The 14985-nt window shown below is 47.9% G+C and overlaps 1 protein-coding gene across 1 annotated transcript; it reads left to right on the top strand.

The window, feature by feature from the left end:
• The first annotated feature begins 1841 nt into the window (after positions 1 to 1841).
• METTL3 (methyltransferase 3, N6-adenosine-methyltransferase complex catalytic subunit) lies at positions 1842 to 14724 on the top strand. Its single transcript, XM_060281831.2, has 11 exons — positions 1842 to 1998; positions 3425 to 3627; positions 5353 to 5748; positions 8942 to 9117; positions 10862 to 11078; positions 11469 to 11656; positions 12471 to 12509; positions 12625 to 12733; positions 13445 to 13510; positions 13608 to 13720; positions 14484 to 14724. Exons 1-11 carry the CDS (start codon positions 1905 to 1907, stop codon positions 14593 to 14595), a joined length of 1713 nt encoding a protein of 570 aa, XP_060137814.1. The 5' UTR covers positions 1842 to 1904; the 3' UTR covers positions 14596 to 14724.
• The last annotated feature ends 261 nt before the right edge of the window (positions 14725 to 14985 follow it).

Genomic DNA, 14985 nt, shown 5'->3' with positions numbered 1-14985 from the left:
GTGGGAGTGGTAAACCTGTAGATGGCTGTTAACGACTGCTGATGACCGCAATTGGTCCTGCGGGGAAAAAGCAAGGGCTGAGGCGCTAAAGAAAGCTTGATCATGCATAATGAGATAAGAATCCTATGTCTTTGTTCATCCCAGGTGGCTTCATGGTTTTAAGCTTGATAATGAGTTCCAATTCAGCAACTTCTCTTTCCAGTCTGTTCCTGAAATTTTTCTGTAATAAAACAGCTGCTTTGAGATCTTGTATAGAATGTCCTGGGAGATTGAAGTGTTCTCCTACTGGTTTCTCTGTCTTGTGGTTCCTGATGTCAGATTTATGTCCATTTATCCTTTGGCGTAGGGTTTGGCCTGTTTGTCCAATATAGAGAGCTGAAGGGCACTGTTGAGAGAGAGAGAGACAGAGAGAGAGTTGGGAGTTAAGGTGGAAATCGTAAACTCTGAATTCAGAGAAAAATGGACTGCAGAAAATTTAGGACAGTGATAAATAAATGCCTTACAGTGGCAATGAATTTGCAAAACAGCCATTAATAACACAGTCATCCTGGGACTGGTATGCCGATTAATACACATTTGTTGTTGTTTAGTCGTTTAGTCGTGTCCGACTCTTCGTGATCCCATGGACCATAGCATGCCAGGCACTCCTGTCTTCCACTGCCTCCCACAGTTTGGTCAAACTCATGTTCGTAGCTTCGAGAACACTGTCCAGCCATCTCGTCCTCTGTCGTCCCCTTCTCCTTGTGCCCTCAATCTTTCCCAACATCAGGGTCTTTTCCAAGGATTCTTCTCTTCTCATGAGGTGGCCAAAGTATTGGAGCCTCAGCTTCAGGATCTGTCCTTCCAGTGAGCACTCAGGACTGATTTCCTTCAGAATGGATAGGTTTGATCTTCTTGTAGTCCATGGGACTCTCAAGAGTCTCCTCCAGCACCAAAATTCAAAAGCATCAGTTCTTCGGCGATCAGCCTTCTTTATAGTCCAGCTCTCACTTCCACATCACTACTGGGAAAACCATAGCTTTACTATACTTTGTCGGCAAGGTGATGTCTCTGCTTTTTAAGGTGTTGTCTAGGTTTGTCATCGCTTTTCTCCCAAGAAGCAGGCATCTTTTAATTTCATGACTGCTGTCACCATCTGCAGTGATCAAAGAGCCAAGGAAAGTAAAATCTCTCACTGCCTCCATTTCTTCCCCTTCTATTTGCCAGGAGGTGATGGGACCAGTGGCCATGATCTTAGTTTTTTTGATGTTGAGCTTCAGACCATTATATACACATACAGTAATATGCTTTAAATTCTTCGTCTCCGACTGCCAGTGATAGCACTGAATCTCTCCCAGCATTGCAATTTAGCAGTTTCACACTGTGGTCTCCCTAAACCATGTGTAACTCAGGGTCTGGCAAAGGTGAGCTTTTTTTCTGGGGGTACGCAGGAGTATGCATACCGCTAAACATTTTGTGAATCTTTGTAATTTTGTCCTTTTGCTGTATTTATTTTTCCCGATTTGAACTATAAAATTGTGATTTTCTTGAGTCAAAATGAGGGCTCCCCTAAACATATTTTAAAGAAAAAAAGCAGTGTATAAATATATAAAAATAAATGATCCAATGGCTGCAGCTCTCCAGCAGTTCAGCTCCCCGGACAAAAACACTGCCCTCCTATTCCTAATTCTTTCTTACGTCTGTAGTGTAGAGACTCGAACCCACTTCAAAAATGGCCCCCTGAGCTTCGCCGCCTTAAGCGAAGATGGCGGCTCTCCACCCGCTGCCCGGTTTCAGCTTCGAACTACGGGCACGCGGCGGGAAGTGTGCTTCCCTTATCTCCGTCCCCCAAGAAGTACTTCCGGTCCTTCTCAACCCGGCCCTCCCCTTTGCCGGGACAGCCGCTACCCGGCTAACCGGGGGCAATGTCGGACACATGGAGCTCGATCCAGGCTCACAAGAAGCAGCTGGACTCGCTGCGGGAGCGGCTGCAGCGGAGGCGCAAGCAGGACCCCCTGGGTAAGGGAAGCAGGCGAAGGACGCGCAGGGGCGTGTGGATAGGATAGGATAGGATAGGATAGGATAGGATAAGGATAGGATAGGATAGGATAGGATAGGCTGCTAGAAGCATCAGGACAGGGCTGCATCCAAGTAAGTCCTGCTCAGAGTAGACCCATTGACATAAATGGGCCTGGGCTAGGCTAGGCAAGTCCATTCACTTATCTCCTCCGGAGTATGGCTGAGGCTCCCGTTTGCACCATATATTTCTAAGTGTTACCATGCCACTTTAAAGAGTTTTGGCTTCCCAAATCGTGGGAATTGTAGCTTGTCGGGAGACACTCCTATTCTCCTCACGGAGCTACAGTTCCCAGAGTTTCCTGGGGAGGAGGGTTGGTTGAATCGGATCCAGTATCCTAGCTGTGCCTGAATGCGTCTTCTGGCCAACATCGTCTTTGCGTGGGTGCCCATCTGTGTATCATCTAGTTGTTTTCATTTATTTATTTTTCGATTTTATACATTTCAGTAATGTTACAAATCATTTTAACACTTCGAAACATGACTTCCTTCCCCCTCTTTCTGCGGTTCCTTATTTATTTATTTATTTATTTAAAAAATATTTTCTGCATATTCCAAATTAACTTTTATCATTTATTCATTTACTTTATACTCTTATACAGGCTTCCTCAACCTCAGTCCTCCAGGTGTTTTGAGACTACAGTTCCCATCATCCCTGACCACTGGTCCTGCTAGCTAGGGATCATGGGAGTTGTAGTCCCAAAACATCTGGAGGGCCGAGATTGAGGAAGCCTGCTCTTATAGAACTGTAGGTTGTTACAATAATCCTGCCAATGTTCTTAACTGTTTACAGTTTGTTTGTAAATATTCAATAAACCATTTATATTCTTGATTTCTTACTATCTCGATTTCTTTTTTCCCCGGTAAGTTTCACCATTTCTGCGTATTCCATAAAGTTTTTGTACTTGTTGTTTTCATTTATTAATTGACAGTGGCCTGCATCATGCAGTATCTGCAAAGCCTGCCTTTGGGGGGCATTTGTCAATATATATGCTTTGCCTAAGATGGATGTATCCATGGATACTGTATTTTTAATGTGAGCTGATCCGGTGGGAGCTGTTCTGTTCTTTACGCTTCTTTCTTTTAGTTGCTTGTCTTCCTCCATTAAAAAATCGGTTTTAAAAGAAACCAATGCCGTGTTTTCAAAAGTGGCCAGCTAGCAAGCTTCCTGGCAGAACGTAAGAGGCAGGATGCCTTTGAGTTACACTTGCTGGGAATTGCAAATGGGGAGAGTGCTGTGATACTCAGGTTCTGCTTTCACGCTTCCTTTAGCAAGTTGCTGTGGGAGCAGAAAACTAGACTGGGTGGGCCTTTGGACTGATCCAGCTGCGGCGCTCTTCTTTAATGACCTCATCTCTCCTTACATCAGACCTGAGGAATCCGGACCTGGCCCTCAGCCCTCCCTTTCGAAGCGACAGTCCGGTTCCTTCGTCCGTCACGCCCAGTACCGCCACTGAGCCGGGGGATCTAGTGGCTGATCCTGAGCTTGAGAAGAAGCTCCTGCATCACCTCTCCGACTTAGGACTGGCCCTACCCACAGACGCCTTGTCTATCTGCCATGCGATTTCCACGGTGAGCATCAAAGCAACAACCCAGATTGGATGGCATTGTCTGCTTCTCCCCTGACTTCCCCCCCCCCCCCAGGCAAGGTCTACATTCTTCCCATTGGTCTTGGTCTGTTCACTTTTAGGAACCCCCAGGTTTATTTGGGAGTCAGCACATCCTCTGCAGGATCCTTTATTATTATTATTTAAAAATTATTTATACTTTTCAAGTTTATACATTTCACTAATTTTGTACATTTCATTAATTTTACAATTAATGACATTTTGACATTTCAAAATTGACTTCCTTCCCCCTCTTTCTGCGGTTCCTTAAATTTATTTTTAACATCTTCTGCATATCCAAATTACCCTCATTTGTTCATTTATTCATCTTTAAATATATACTCTCATGAAACTGCAGGTTATTACAGTTATATCCTCTTCAGGATCCTGAGATTCTTGATTATTCTTTAAAAAGCAAGTGGGAATTGGTTCACTTTGTTGCAAAGAAAAACAATTATTAAAGCGTTATTATTCATTTATTTATACCCACACCTTTTTCCCTGACGGGACTCAAGGTGGCTTACAGATAAAAACATAGGAAAAAACAATAATGAAAAAAAAACAATAAGACATTGACAGAATTAAAACTTTATGCATATGTAAAAAACAGTTTAAAACTTACAAATAATTACAATAAAAACAGAATGACATCAGCTATGCTTCCTCCCTGTCAGAGCACCCAAAAGTCATGGCTCTTTCAGTGTGATTTTCTTTCCCCAGATACACCCCCAAATTCCACTCTTGGATGGCAGAGGCTCCCAGAGGGGCCTTGCAGATCATTAAAATCAAAACACGAAGACAGTCTGTGTCCAGGCTTATACAGTCGTACCTTGGATCTCGAACACCTTGGCTCCCACACAAATTGGCTCCCCAACGACCGAAACCTGGAAGTGAGTGTTCCGGTTTTCAAATGTTCTTTTGGAAGCCGAACGTCCGGCGGGGTTTCCGTGGCTTCCGATTGGCTGCAGAAGCTTCCTGCGGCCAATCTGAAGCCATGCTTTGGTTTTTGAATGTTTTGGAAGTCGAACGGACTTCTGGGGCGGATTCCATTCGATTTCCAAGGTATGGCTGTAATTTAAAAGACAATGAAAGGAAGACAAGGATGGGGAGTGGGGAGGGAAAAAGTTGCTTGGGCACCAGTTTGTAAAATTAGCTTTCTTATAATGGCCAGGTGAGATGGAAACTGTTCTGGTAGTTTGATGGAACAGCCATTACCACTTAAGACAAAGGAAGAGACAAAAGCAGGCTGATATCTCAGCAGAGCCAAGAGACCATTCCTGCCTCCCTTCTTTCCATTTGCTGCAGCAATTTCCCCTCCTTCTCCAGAGCAGAGCAAAAGCTTACATGTTCCATATGAACTCAGTGAGCTTCAGCAATTTATTTGTTGCTGCTTTGCTTAGTCTGTTGCTTTTTGGTCGTGACAGGCTGATCTCATAGAAACATAGGAAGGTGGCTGACTGTTGATCCATCTATCTCAGTATTCTCTACACTGACTGGCAGTCTCTCTCCATGGCTTCAGACTGGTGTCTCCCAGCCCCACCTGGAGGTGCTGGGGATTGAACCTGGGACCTTCTGCAGGCAAGGCAAATGCTCTGCCACTGAGCCACAGCTCTTCTTCTCGCTTGTTGTCTGATGCTGCCAGTCCACACCTCCTCAACCTCCTCTGATTGGCTTACTCCTTGTCCCACAGCCCGAAGCCCCCGCCACTCAGCGGAGCGTGGAAAGCCTCTTGCAGAAGTTTGCGGCGCAGGAGCTCATCGAGGTCAAACGGGGCCTCCTCCAGGATGACGACCAACCCATGCTGGTCACCTACGCCGACCACTCCAAGCTCTCTGCCATGATGGGCGCTGTGGCCGAGAAGAAGGACTCCGGGGAAGGGGTCGGGCCCGGGGGGTCAAAGAGGAGAGCCGGGGAGCAGGACGCCGGGGTCCCTGCCTCCGTGTCCGGAGCCGCTCCCTCTGCCTTGGCGTTTTCCGAGGTGCTCAAGGAGCCCCCCAAGAAGTCTCGCAAGCAGGCCTCGGACCTGGACCTGGAGATCGAGAGCCTGCTGAGCCAGCAGTCTACAAAGGAGCAGCAGAGCAAGAAGGTAGGGGGAGGGAGCAATGGACAGCTGCGAAATCCCAGGGTTGTTGTGAAAAACCAGCAGAGGCTGGTCCCTGAGGGCAAATGGGGCACTGCCTCACCAACCCCATCCCATCCTCGGCCAGCCCTCACTTGCCCATCTTATGCTGAGGATGCCACTGCCTGGCAACTTCCTCTTCAAGTTTTCTTGTTAATTCACAGCCAGCTGTTCTCTTTGGTAGAATCATAGAGTTGGAAGAAACCACAAGGGCCATAAGGTCCAACCCCCTGCCAAGCAGGAAACACCATCAAAGCATTCCTGACAGATGGCTGTCAAGCCTCCGCTTAAAGACCTCCAAAGAAGGAGACTCCACCACACTCCTTGGCAGCAAGTTCCACTGTTGAACAGCTCTTACTGTCAGGAAGTTCTTCCTAATGTTTAGGTGGAATCTTCTTTCTTGTAGTTTGAAGGTAGTATCCTGAGAATGCCCTCATCAATCTTTTCAGGCCCACTTTTGTTTGAGATAGAAATACAGCAATCACAATACACAAAGTGCAACAGGCTGAATAATAACAACAGTGAACATTTTATTGGTTATTTCCTAACGTAAAAGTCTAGCCCAGTATGTGCAACATATACAGTTCATATATACGGTATGTAACCTATGATAATACGTTTCTTCTTTTCTTATCTGTTTCTTCTTGTGAGTTCCTGTATAACACAATCCTTAGGCTTTCTTATTGTTTCTTCTTGTAAGTCCCTGTATAACACAATCCTTAGGTAAAAATAGAAAAGTCCTCAAGGTAAGAAGAACAACATTGTTGATGTAGACTGCTGGCACAAGCTGGTACAAACTGCTAACTTGGGCAGAACAAGGTTTCCGGATATCTCCCTTGTTTCACCCCGAAGGGCTTCCTCTGCTGATATTAGATCTATACAATATAAATAAATGCATGGTAGTACAGTATCATTTCTATGTAAATTAAACAATGTGGGAGCTAGGATACGACCTTGCTTAACTCCCTTTGTGGCTGGCACGGCTCCTGTGAGCTGCCTATTTGTAGAGCAACGCACTTTCAGCGCGGTGTTTTCCTATAGGCATTCAATCAAGAACAATAATCTTTTATCTATACTTGAAGATTTCAACTTATCTTATTTGAGAGATTGAATCGAATGCAGCTTTCAGATCAATGAAAGCTGCAAAGAGCACACCACCTGGTTTCTTAACATACTTATCCATAAAATGGGCTAGTACAAGGCAATGGTCTGTAGTGGATCTGCCTTGTCTAAATCCTGCTTGCTCTTTGGCAAGAATAGCTTCCTGTTATCCAATCAACTAGCTTATTGTAAAGATATTTTACAATAACCTCCTCTTTAGACTAAGTGTTGCCCTTGAAGAAGTCAGCATGGAGGGAAATGACAGCAAAAAGAGAATTAGTTGGCTCCAGCTGTCATTGGCTCTGGCGCCACCTGCTGTTGGCCTCTCTGCTTTCTTTTTTTTTTTTTAAAAAGCAATTTATTATATTTTCCAATTAAAACACATTAAAAAACATTAAACAAAACAAACATTAAAAAACAATACCACACATACATCAATCTTTTTAAACAATTTTCTCCAAATCTCTCGTTTCCAATGCTCCGCCGAGCTTGACTTCCCTCCCTCCCCTCATTTGGTTTTCTATTCAATTCTTATCTCGCAGTTCCTTTATACCTCCCATTTAATGTCAATTCGTAGGATTTATTTCAGTCCTGCAAGTGTCTTTAAACTTCTACAGTTCTTTTCCATATAGTCCACAAATTTACTCCAATCTCTTTGGAACCTTGCTTCCCCGTGGTTCCGAATCCTGCTAGTCAGTCTTGCTAATTCTGCATAGTCTATCATTTTTGTCTGCCACTCTTCAATCGTCGGTAAGTCCTGAGTTTTCCATTTTTGGGCTAACAATGTCCTAGCCGCAGTTGTCGCATACAAAAATAGTATATTGTCTTCCTGTTGGCCCCTCTGCTTTCCACCCAATGAGCACCAGCCAGCCCTGGCAAGATTTGTTTTATTTTAGGATTAGGCATTTACAGCCTTCCCTTCATCACGCAGTCCCCAAGTGGGTTACGTACATCTCAGCGCAATACTTAGACATTTATACCAGAGGTGTATTCTGATCTCATGCTTCACCCCTCAAAGACAGAAAAAGGGCGTTCTTGATCTGACGTTGAAATGTATACATAGTTGTACCTTGGAAACCAAATGGAATCCGTTCTGGAAGTCTGATCGACTTCCAAAACGTCTGGAAACCAAAGCGCGGATTCTGAGTGGCTAAAGGAAGCTCCTGCAGCCAATCAGAAGCTGCAGAAGATCCGTCAGATGTACGGATTCCAAAGAATGTTTGCAAACCAGAACACTCACTTTCGGGTTTGCGGTGTTCGGGAGCCAAAACGTCCAAGTACCAAGGTGTTCGTGATCCAAGGTACAACTTTAGTGAGAAGGCCAGACGCACCTTGGAAGGGGAAACATTCCACAGCTTGGGGGGCCACCACGGAGAAGGCCCTCTTGTGCAGTGCTGCCCCACAAACTTCATTGGGTGGCTGAAAGGCCAGCAGGGCATCCCTGCAGATCCCAACGCCTGGGCAGGTCTCCCTGCTTGGGGTCTAGAGTCCATAATTTTCTCAGTGTGTTGTCTCCGTGGGTGGTCAGATGGATGCTGTACCCTAGGGGTGGGGGGCAGGATCTGGCCAGCAGGGAGGATGCTGAGCTCCCCGCCGCCACCGCTGCGGGCCACTTTTGCAGGTGGGGTGTGTCCGCACACCTGTCAGTCAGCTGATATCACAATGACATCAAGCGTTGCAACTTCAAAGAAGATAATCCTTTATTCTTTCCGTTTCAGGCATGGCTTCAAACTGTGACTGCAAAGGAGCGTTTTTGCCTTTGCATCCTGGCTCAAACTCAACCCGGGAGATGAGTGGGGCTTGCAGTCATTTAGCCCCAAACGGCAAGCCCTGCTTTCAGGAAGCATTGGCCGCACGTGGGAGCTCCCTATATGATGACATATACCTTCCCTTAAAAAGAAAAAAGCTGCCCCCCCCCCCCCGCCCAAAGGACTTGCCCTCTTACCAAGCAATGTGGATGGAGACAAAAAATGAAAATGAATTCCAGTTGGAATCATGAAGACTGATTTTTTATGTCTTCCTTTCCACTGACCTGGTCTCGGCCTCCTTGCCTCCCCAGGTGAGCCAGGAGATCTTGGAGCTGCTGAACACGACAACAGCCAAGGAGCAGTCCATCGTGGAGAAGTTCCGCTCGCGAGGCCGGGCGCAGGTGCAAGAGTTTTGCGACTACGGAACCAAGGAGGAGTGCATGAAGGCCAGCGACGCCGACAGGCCGTGCCGAAAGCTCCACTTCCGGTGAGCCTCTGGGGTTCAGTTTTGGAAATATTCGGTTTTGGAAATACCATTGGACGTGCGTGCATGCGCAGGACTTCCAGAAACTTTAGAGTGGGGTCTGGAACTCAGGCTTAGTGACTGAGTGCCAGGGTCTTTTGCCATGCCTTGTCTTGGCCTTGCTTTATAAAACCAGCCCCAGCGAATCAGACTAAAGATGCAAGTGACCCAGTTTCTGAAGGCGGAACTCAGAAACTCCACCTGGTGCAGAACTCAGCGGCCAGGTTGCTCACCCGCGGGGCAAGATAATTGTAGCATATAATGGCAATCCTGGCCTGACTGCCAATTAATTTCTGTGCCCAATTCAAAAGGTTGGTTTTGAGCTATAAAGGCTAAAAGGGCCCAGGAACGCAATACCTCAAGGACAGGCTCTCTCCGTATGCACCGACCCAGACCCCACACTGATCAGCTGAGGCCCCTTCCATGTGAGGTCCAAAGGGCGGCAACATGAGAACGGGCCTTTTCTGCAGTGGCTCCAGGCTTTTGGAATGCTCTCCCCTGGGGAGCTTCACTACATATCTTTAGGTGCCAGGAGAAACCATTCCTCTGTAATCAGGATTTTTGCTAATTAAGCAATCTATGGTTCCCAACCCTTTTTTGGCCATGTCCCACCTAATCATCTCGAAAATCCTGATGCCCCCCCCCCGGGTGACATGTAATTCTTATTATTCAAAAAGTGAACTCCTATTCACGTGGAGGAAACCTAAAAGGCCATTAACTGTTAATAAATCATTCTTAAATTGCCTGCCTTAAAAATCAAATTGCCCCCCTGTGAGAACCATGGATCTATATCCTTTTAAACTGTGTGGGTGGTGTGGTGTTATTGTTTTGTTTGGTATTGTGTTACACATTTTTGTGTTTTCATACTGTAAACTGCCCAGTGATCGTCTGATGAAGGTAGAGAAAACAAAACAATTGCACATTTATTCAAAATACAGCTAAAATGGTTTAGTTTAATTAATCCAAAACAACTGATGAATTTGATCCAGTGATGCCAGCTTTTCAAAGTCCAATAGTCGTTCACAACTCCAGTGCCCCCCCCCGCTGCCACCCCCTTGCCTCTTAGCTTCCACCACTGTTTCCAGTGCTTTTGAGAACCACCAGTTTAGATGAACATTTAATAGTTATTCAGATCTGAACCATGCCTTCAAGGGGGTGGGATATTTAGTTTGCCAATTTATTTCGAATTATTAAGATAGGCTGCCTTTCACACGGGCATTTCAAAGTGGCGTATCATAAAGCCCAAACACAGAAATATATGAATCCTGTTAAAATCACACCCAATCAAGCGGTCGGGGGTGGGGGGGAGTACAGTTATACCTCGGGTTGCGAACGTGATCTGTTCGGGAGGCACGTTTGCAACCCGCAGCGTTCGCAACCTGTGGTGCTGCGTCTACGCACGCACGCGATGCAATTCGGCACTTCTGTGCATGCATGATGTCATTTTCTGCTTTTGCGCATGCGCGAGTGCCAAAATCCGGAAGTAACCCGTTCCAGTACTTTCGGGTTTGGCGTGGAGCGCAACCCGAAAACGCGCAACCTGCAGCGTTCGCAACCTGAGGTATGACTGTACTTTCAATCCGACAGTGACTAGCATCAGGGGACATGGGCGCTAGTAGGGGGTTGTCAGAGGCTTCACATGAAACAGTCCAAGGTGGACGTGAAACAAGGTAGCATCTAGAGAAGCACCCGCCCTTTCTCCTTGCAGCCGCATCATCAACAAGCACACGGACGAGTCTCTGGGGGACTGCTCCTTCCTCAACACCTGCTTCCACATGGACACCTGCAAGTACGTCCACTACGAAATCGACGCCTGTGCTGACCTGGACGCCCCTTGCGGGCGGGAGTTGAGCTCGGGCCAGGAGCTGGCGCTGCCCCAGGCGGTGGGGAGGGACTCCAGCGTGGACCGCCTTTTCCCTCCACAGGTACCCAGGGCTGGCCGCAGCGGATATCTGCAGCGGGGGGAGGCATCGATGACTTGGTACGAGGCAGCTTCCTGTGGATGCCACCTTAATTACAGTGGACCCTGGGGTTACAAACCTGTCTGGATATGTAATCTTCGGGTTGCAAAATTGGCAAACCGGAAGTATTTTTCTGGGTTTTGCTGCTCGCGCAGAAGTGCTCTATCGCACCGCACACATGCACAGAAACAGCGCCCCTGGTTACTGATTTTTTTGGGGGTGTGCACGGACCCCCGGAACGAATTAAATCCATATCCACTGGGTCCACTGTATTTTGATTTATTTATTTATTTTTTTAAGCACCTCTCCATGTTCTCTAAAGCATTCCCTTCCGTTTCCTCTCTTTGCTGCCAGTGGATTTGTTGCGACATCCGCTACCTTGACGTCAGCATCCTGGGCAAGTTCGCTGTCGTGATGGCCGACCCGCCCTGGGACATCCACATGGAGCTTCCGTACGGGACCCTTACGGACGACGAGATGAGGCGCCTCAACATCCCCGTCCTGCAGGACGAGGGGTTCCTCTTTCTGTGGGTCACTGGCCGGTACGGGACATTTAACCCAACTTGTCCTTCCTCCGAGGATCACCCCTTTCCCCCTTCATCCTCACGACCCTGGCAGGTAGGGCAGGAAGAGGGATAGCATCTCCCAGTGAGTTTGGTGGCCGAGATGAGATGGGATTTGAACCCTGGTCTCCCGGTCTGGCACCGGCCATTACACCTGGGATTCCCCACCTTACAGCCCTCCCTGTGCTCTGAACTCCCAGGCAGCATGGCTCAGGAGGGGATCTGTGGCTGAGAAACACCTGGCAGGGCCCGATTCTCCAACGCACCGCCATCTCAGCAAGACCCAGAGTCACCTCCAGAGGGCGACAGAGAACCAGGAAGAACCTGGCTTCTTAGAGCAGTAGATAGATCCACATTAGGTCTAGGTAATCTTTTGGGGGCCAGGAAGGGGTGTAACCAGAGGAAAAAGCAGATGGAACAATGAATCTAAATGCTACCTTTGTACTGTAGGCTGTGGTCTGTTCTGTGCACACAGAACTCTAGCCTCCATCCAGGCAAGCAAGAGGCATTCTCAGAGGTCAAGTGCAGCCAAAATACGGAGGCTGTGAAGTAGGGCCCGTGTGGCCTGGGGGGCCTGTTAAAAGAGGCAGGAGGGCCACATTGGGATTCTCCCACCTGTGAGGTAGGATCAAGCTTGTTCTGGAGTGGGAAAGTGTTAACAGCCTCAACCCAGTCAACTATGGGGCAACAAGAGACAAGGGGGGGGGAAGGGTCTCTCTCTTCCCCACTCGTGAACAGCCATGATTCATTCACCATTAATACTGCTCTTTTCTCTCTCCATTGCAACTGCAAGGGCCATGGAACTCGGCCGGGAGTGCCTGAATCTCTGGGGGTAAGTGCATTCTTACAGCCGGAGGTGGAGGGTCCTCTCCTTTCTGTGATCCCTCTTCTTCCTGCTCAGCCTCACTGCCTGCTGTCCTCCCCACCCCCCACCCCCCGCTTTCTAGGTACGAGCGAGTAGATGAGATAATCTGGGTGAAAACAAACCAGCTCCAGCGCATTATCCGGACGGGGCGGACAGGCCACTGGCTCAACCATGGCAAAGAGCACTGCTTGGTAATTGGGGTGGGGAGAGAGAAGTTAGGTTAGGAATCCCATGGAAACGGAAAACATACAGGAGTCTGGGGTTTTTTGGGGTGGAGGGAGACGCACAGGCAATGTATATTCAGCATGTTGGCTCGTCCGTGTATAATCCCTCAAGTGCAGAACTTGGGCATGCTGGAGACTTTAAAAAAGCAAGCTACTAGTCCTCATGACTGTTGAAAAGAACCGAGAGATACCCCATGCCAATTCCATCCCCCTGGCTTTCCATGGTTGAAAACAGCTGAACACCAAAATTATTGTGAACACTAGATTACGGGGGGGGGGGATAAATCCTGGCCCACTGCTCATTGTTTTGTGGGCTCCACTAAGCCCACTGGAATGCTTAGCCTGTGGCCTGTATTTCTCTGCCTCGCCTAGGGTGGGGAGCCTGTCCTATTTCTTTTGAACAATTGGTCCATGCAACATTGCAACGGATAGCTCAGGGATAGCTGATGTCGTGCCCTCCAAATGTTATTGGACTCCAACTCCCATCAGCCCCAACGCTCAAGAGATGATAGGAGTTGTAGTCCCAACACTATCTTTGCAAAAGCTGTTTTGAGCAGCTTCACTCTGCCACTCCCCTTCTTTTGAGGAACGCTACAATAGAGAACGCAAAGCATTCCATGTAAATGGGCACAAGTTACAGAGATCGATTGTGCCTGAACCATCTTTTTTTGCGAGCAGGTCGGGGTGAAAGGAAACCCCCAGGGCTTCAACCGAGGTCTTGACTGCGACGTCATTGTGGCAGAGGTAAGGCAGAGAGTTGGGTCAGCCCAACATTGGACCCAGGGGCAGCGGAAAGGTCCCCCCACAATATTTACCGCCTCTGAAATTTACTGTCCCGCAGGTACGCTCCACCAGTCACAAGCCGGACGAGATCTATGGCATGATCGAGCGGCTCTCACCCGGGACCCGCAAAATAGAGCTCTTTGGGCGACCCCATAACGTCCAGCCCAACTGGTGAGCGTCACCCATCCCTTTTGTCCCCGAACAGTTGAATGACCTCTCGAAACTCTCTTAAAATTTGAACTCTGCTGCAAAGCCCATGGTTCTCATCTGAACGCCGCTTTGACAGAATTTAGAAATGTGGTCCATGGTTCGATCCCTGGGATCTTCCAAGTAGGACTGGGAATGTCCCATCTGCAGCCCAGCAAGGCTGCTGCCAGTCAGTGCAGACAACCCTCCTGTGGTTTCCAGCAACTGGGATTCAGAAGCATGGCTCCCTCCAGTTGTGGAGGCAGAGCATAGCCCAATGTAACTATTAGCACCTCGATGGCCCTCTCTTCCCTGAATTTGTCCAATCCTCTTCGAAAGCCATCCTAGTTGGTGGCTGTCAAATGAGGTTGTTTTGCTTAAAGATGCAACATTACGCTTGGCGGCAACTCTAAATAGTCAGAGATCTGGTGGATCTGATCTGCATAGGTGGCAGATACTGTTATTGCTACTGTTATTTAGGGGGCAGTCCTATCCACTGGAATGAGTTGAGTTAGGATGCAGCCGATCTGTGGCTGAGTGAGGGGCCTGGTTCAGCCAGAGATTCCTTGGCATTCTCTTCCCACTTACGAATCTCAGCAGTTGATAATCAAAGTTTTCCACCAGCACCATTTAACCAATCCTTCACTCAGCCTCACACTGGAACCACAACACAGGTTTTATATAGACCCCCCCTTTCCTCATTACCTCCACCCTCCCCTTAATCCCCTCTCTCTCTCTCACGTCTTAGGATCACGCTTGGTAACCAGCTGGACGGAATCCACCTGCTGGATCCAGATGTGGTGGCTCAGTTCAAACAACGTTACCCAGACGGAATCATCTCTAAGCCCAAGAACATGTAGAAGGGAGACAAGGGGAGATTTTAGCGCGATGGACCAAAGGGGGTGTTTTGCAGGGGGTGTTGGCAAAAGGAATGGATTGTATTCTAACATAGGGTTTTTTTCTAAAATAAATTAATAAAACAAAATGGATTCATTCTCCATAGCTGAGACTTGGGAAGGATGTGGGACGTGGAGGCGAGAGCCCAGTTCCTGTGGAAGATGCTGTTTAGCCCCCTAGAGGCACTTGGGTGATTGATAGGTAGAAGGCTGCAACTCCCTCGGTCCTAACCCACCCCTTATTATTCTGCCTGTATTCCTTGCTGGTGGGTCTTGGAAGCAGCTCACCAGCATGGAGAAGCTTCTGGGCACAGGAGAGGGGATGGATGGGCAAGACCTTGCTCCTGGACTTTG

The sequence above is a fragment of the Zootoca vivipara genome, chromosome 12 (assembly GCF_965207765.1).
Source record: "Zootoca vivipara chromosome 12, rZooViv2.hap1.1, whole genome shotgun sequence".
Classification (NCBI taxonomy): domain Eukaryota; kingdom Metazoa; phylum Chordata; class Lepidosauria; order Squamata; family Lacertidae; genus Zootoca; species Zootoca vivipara.
The sequence above is the reverse complement of the archived record's forward strand: the minus strand, read 5'-3'. Positions and strand labels throughout refer to the sequence as shown.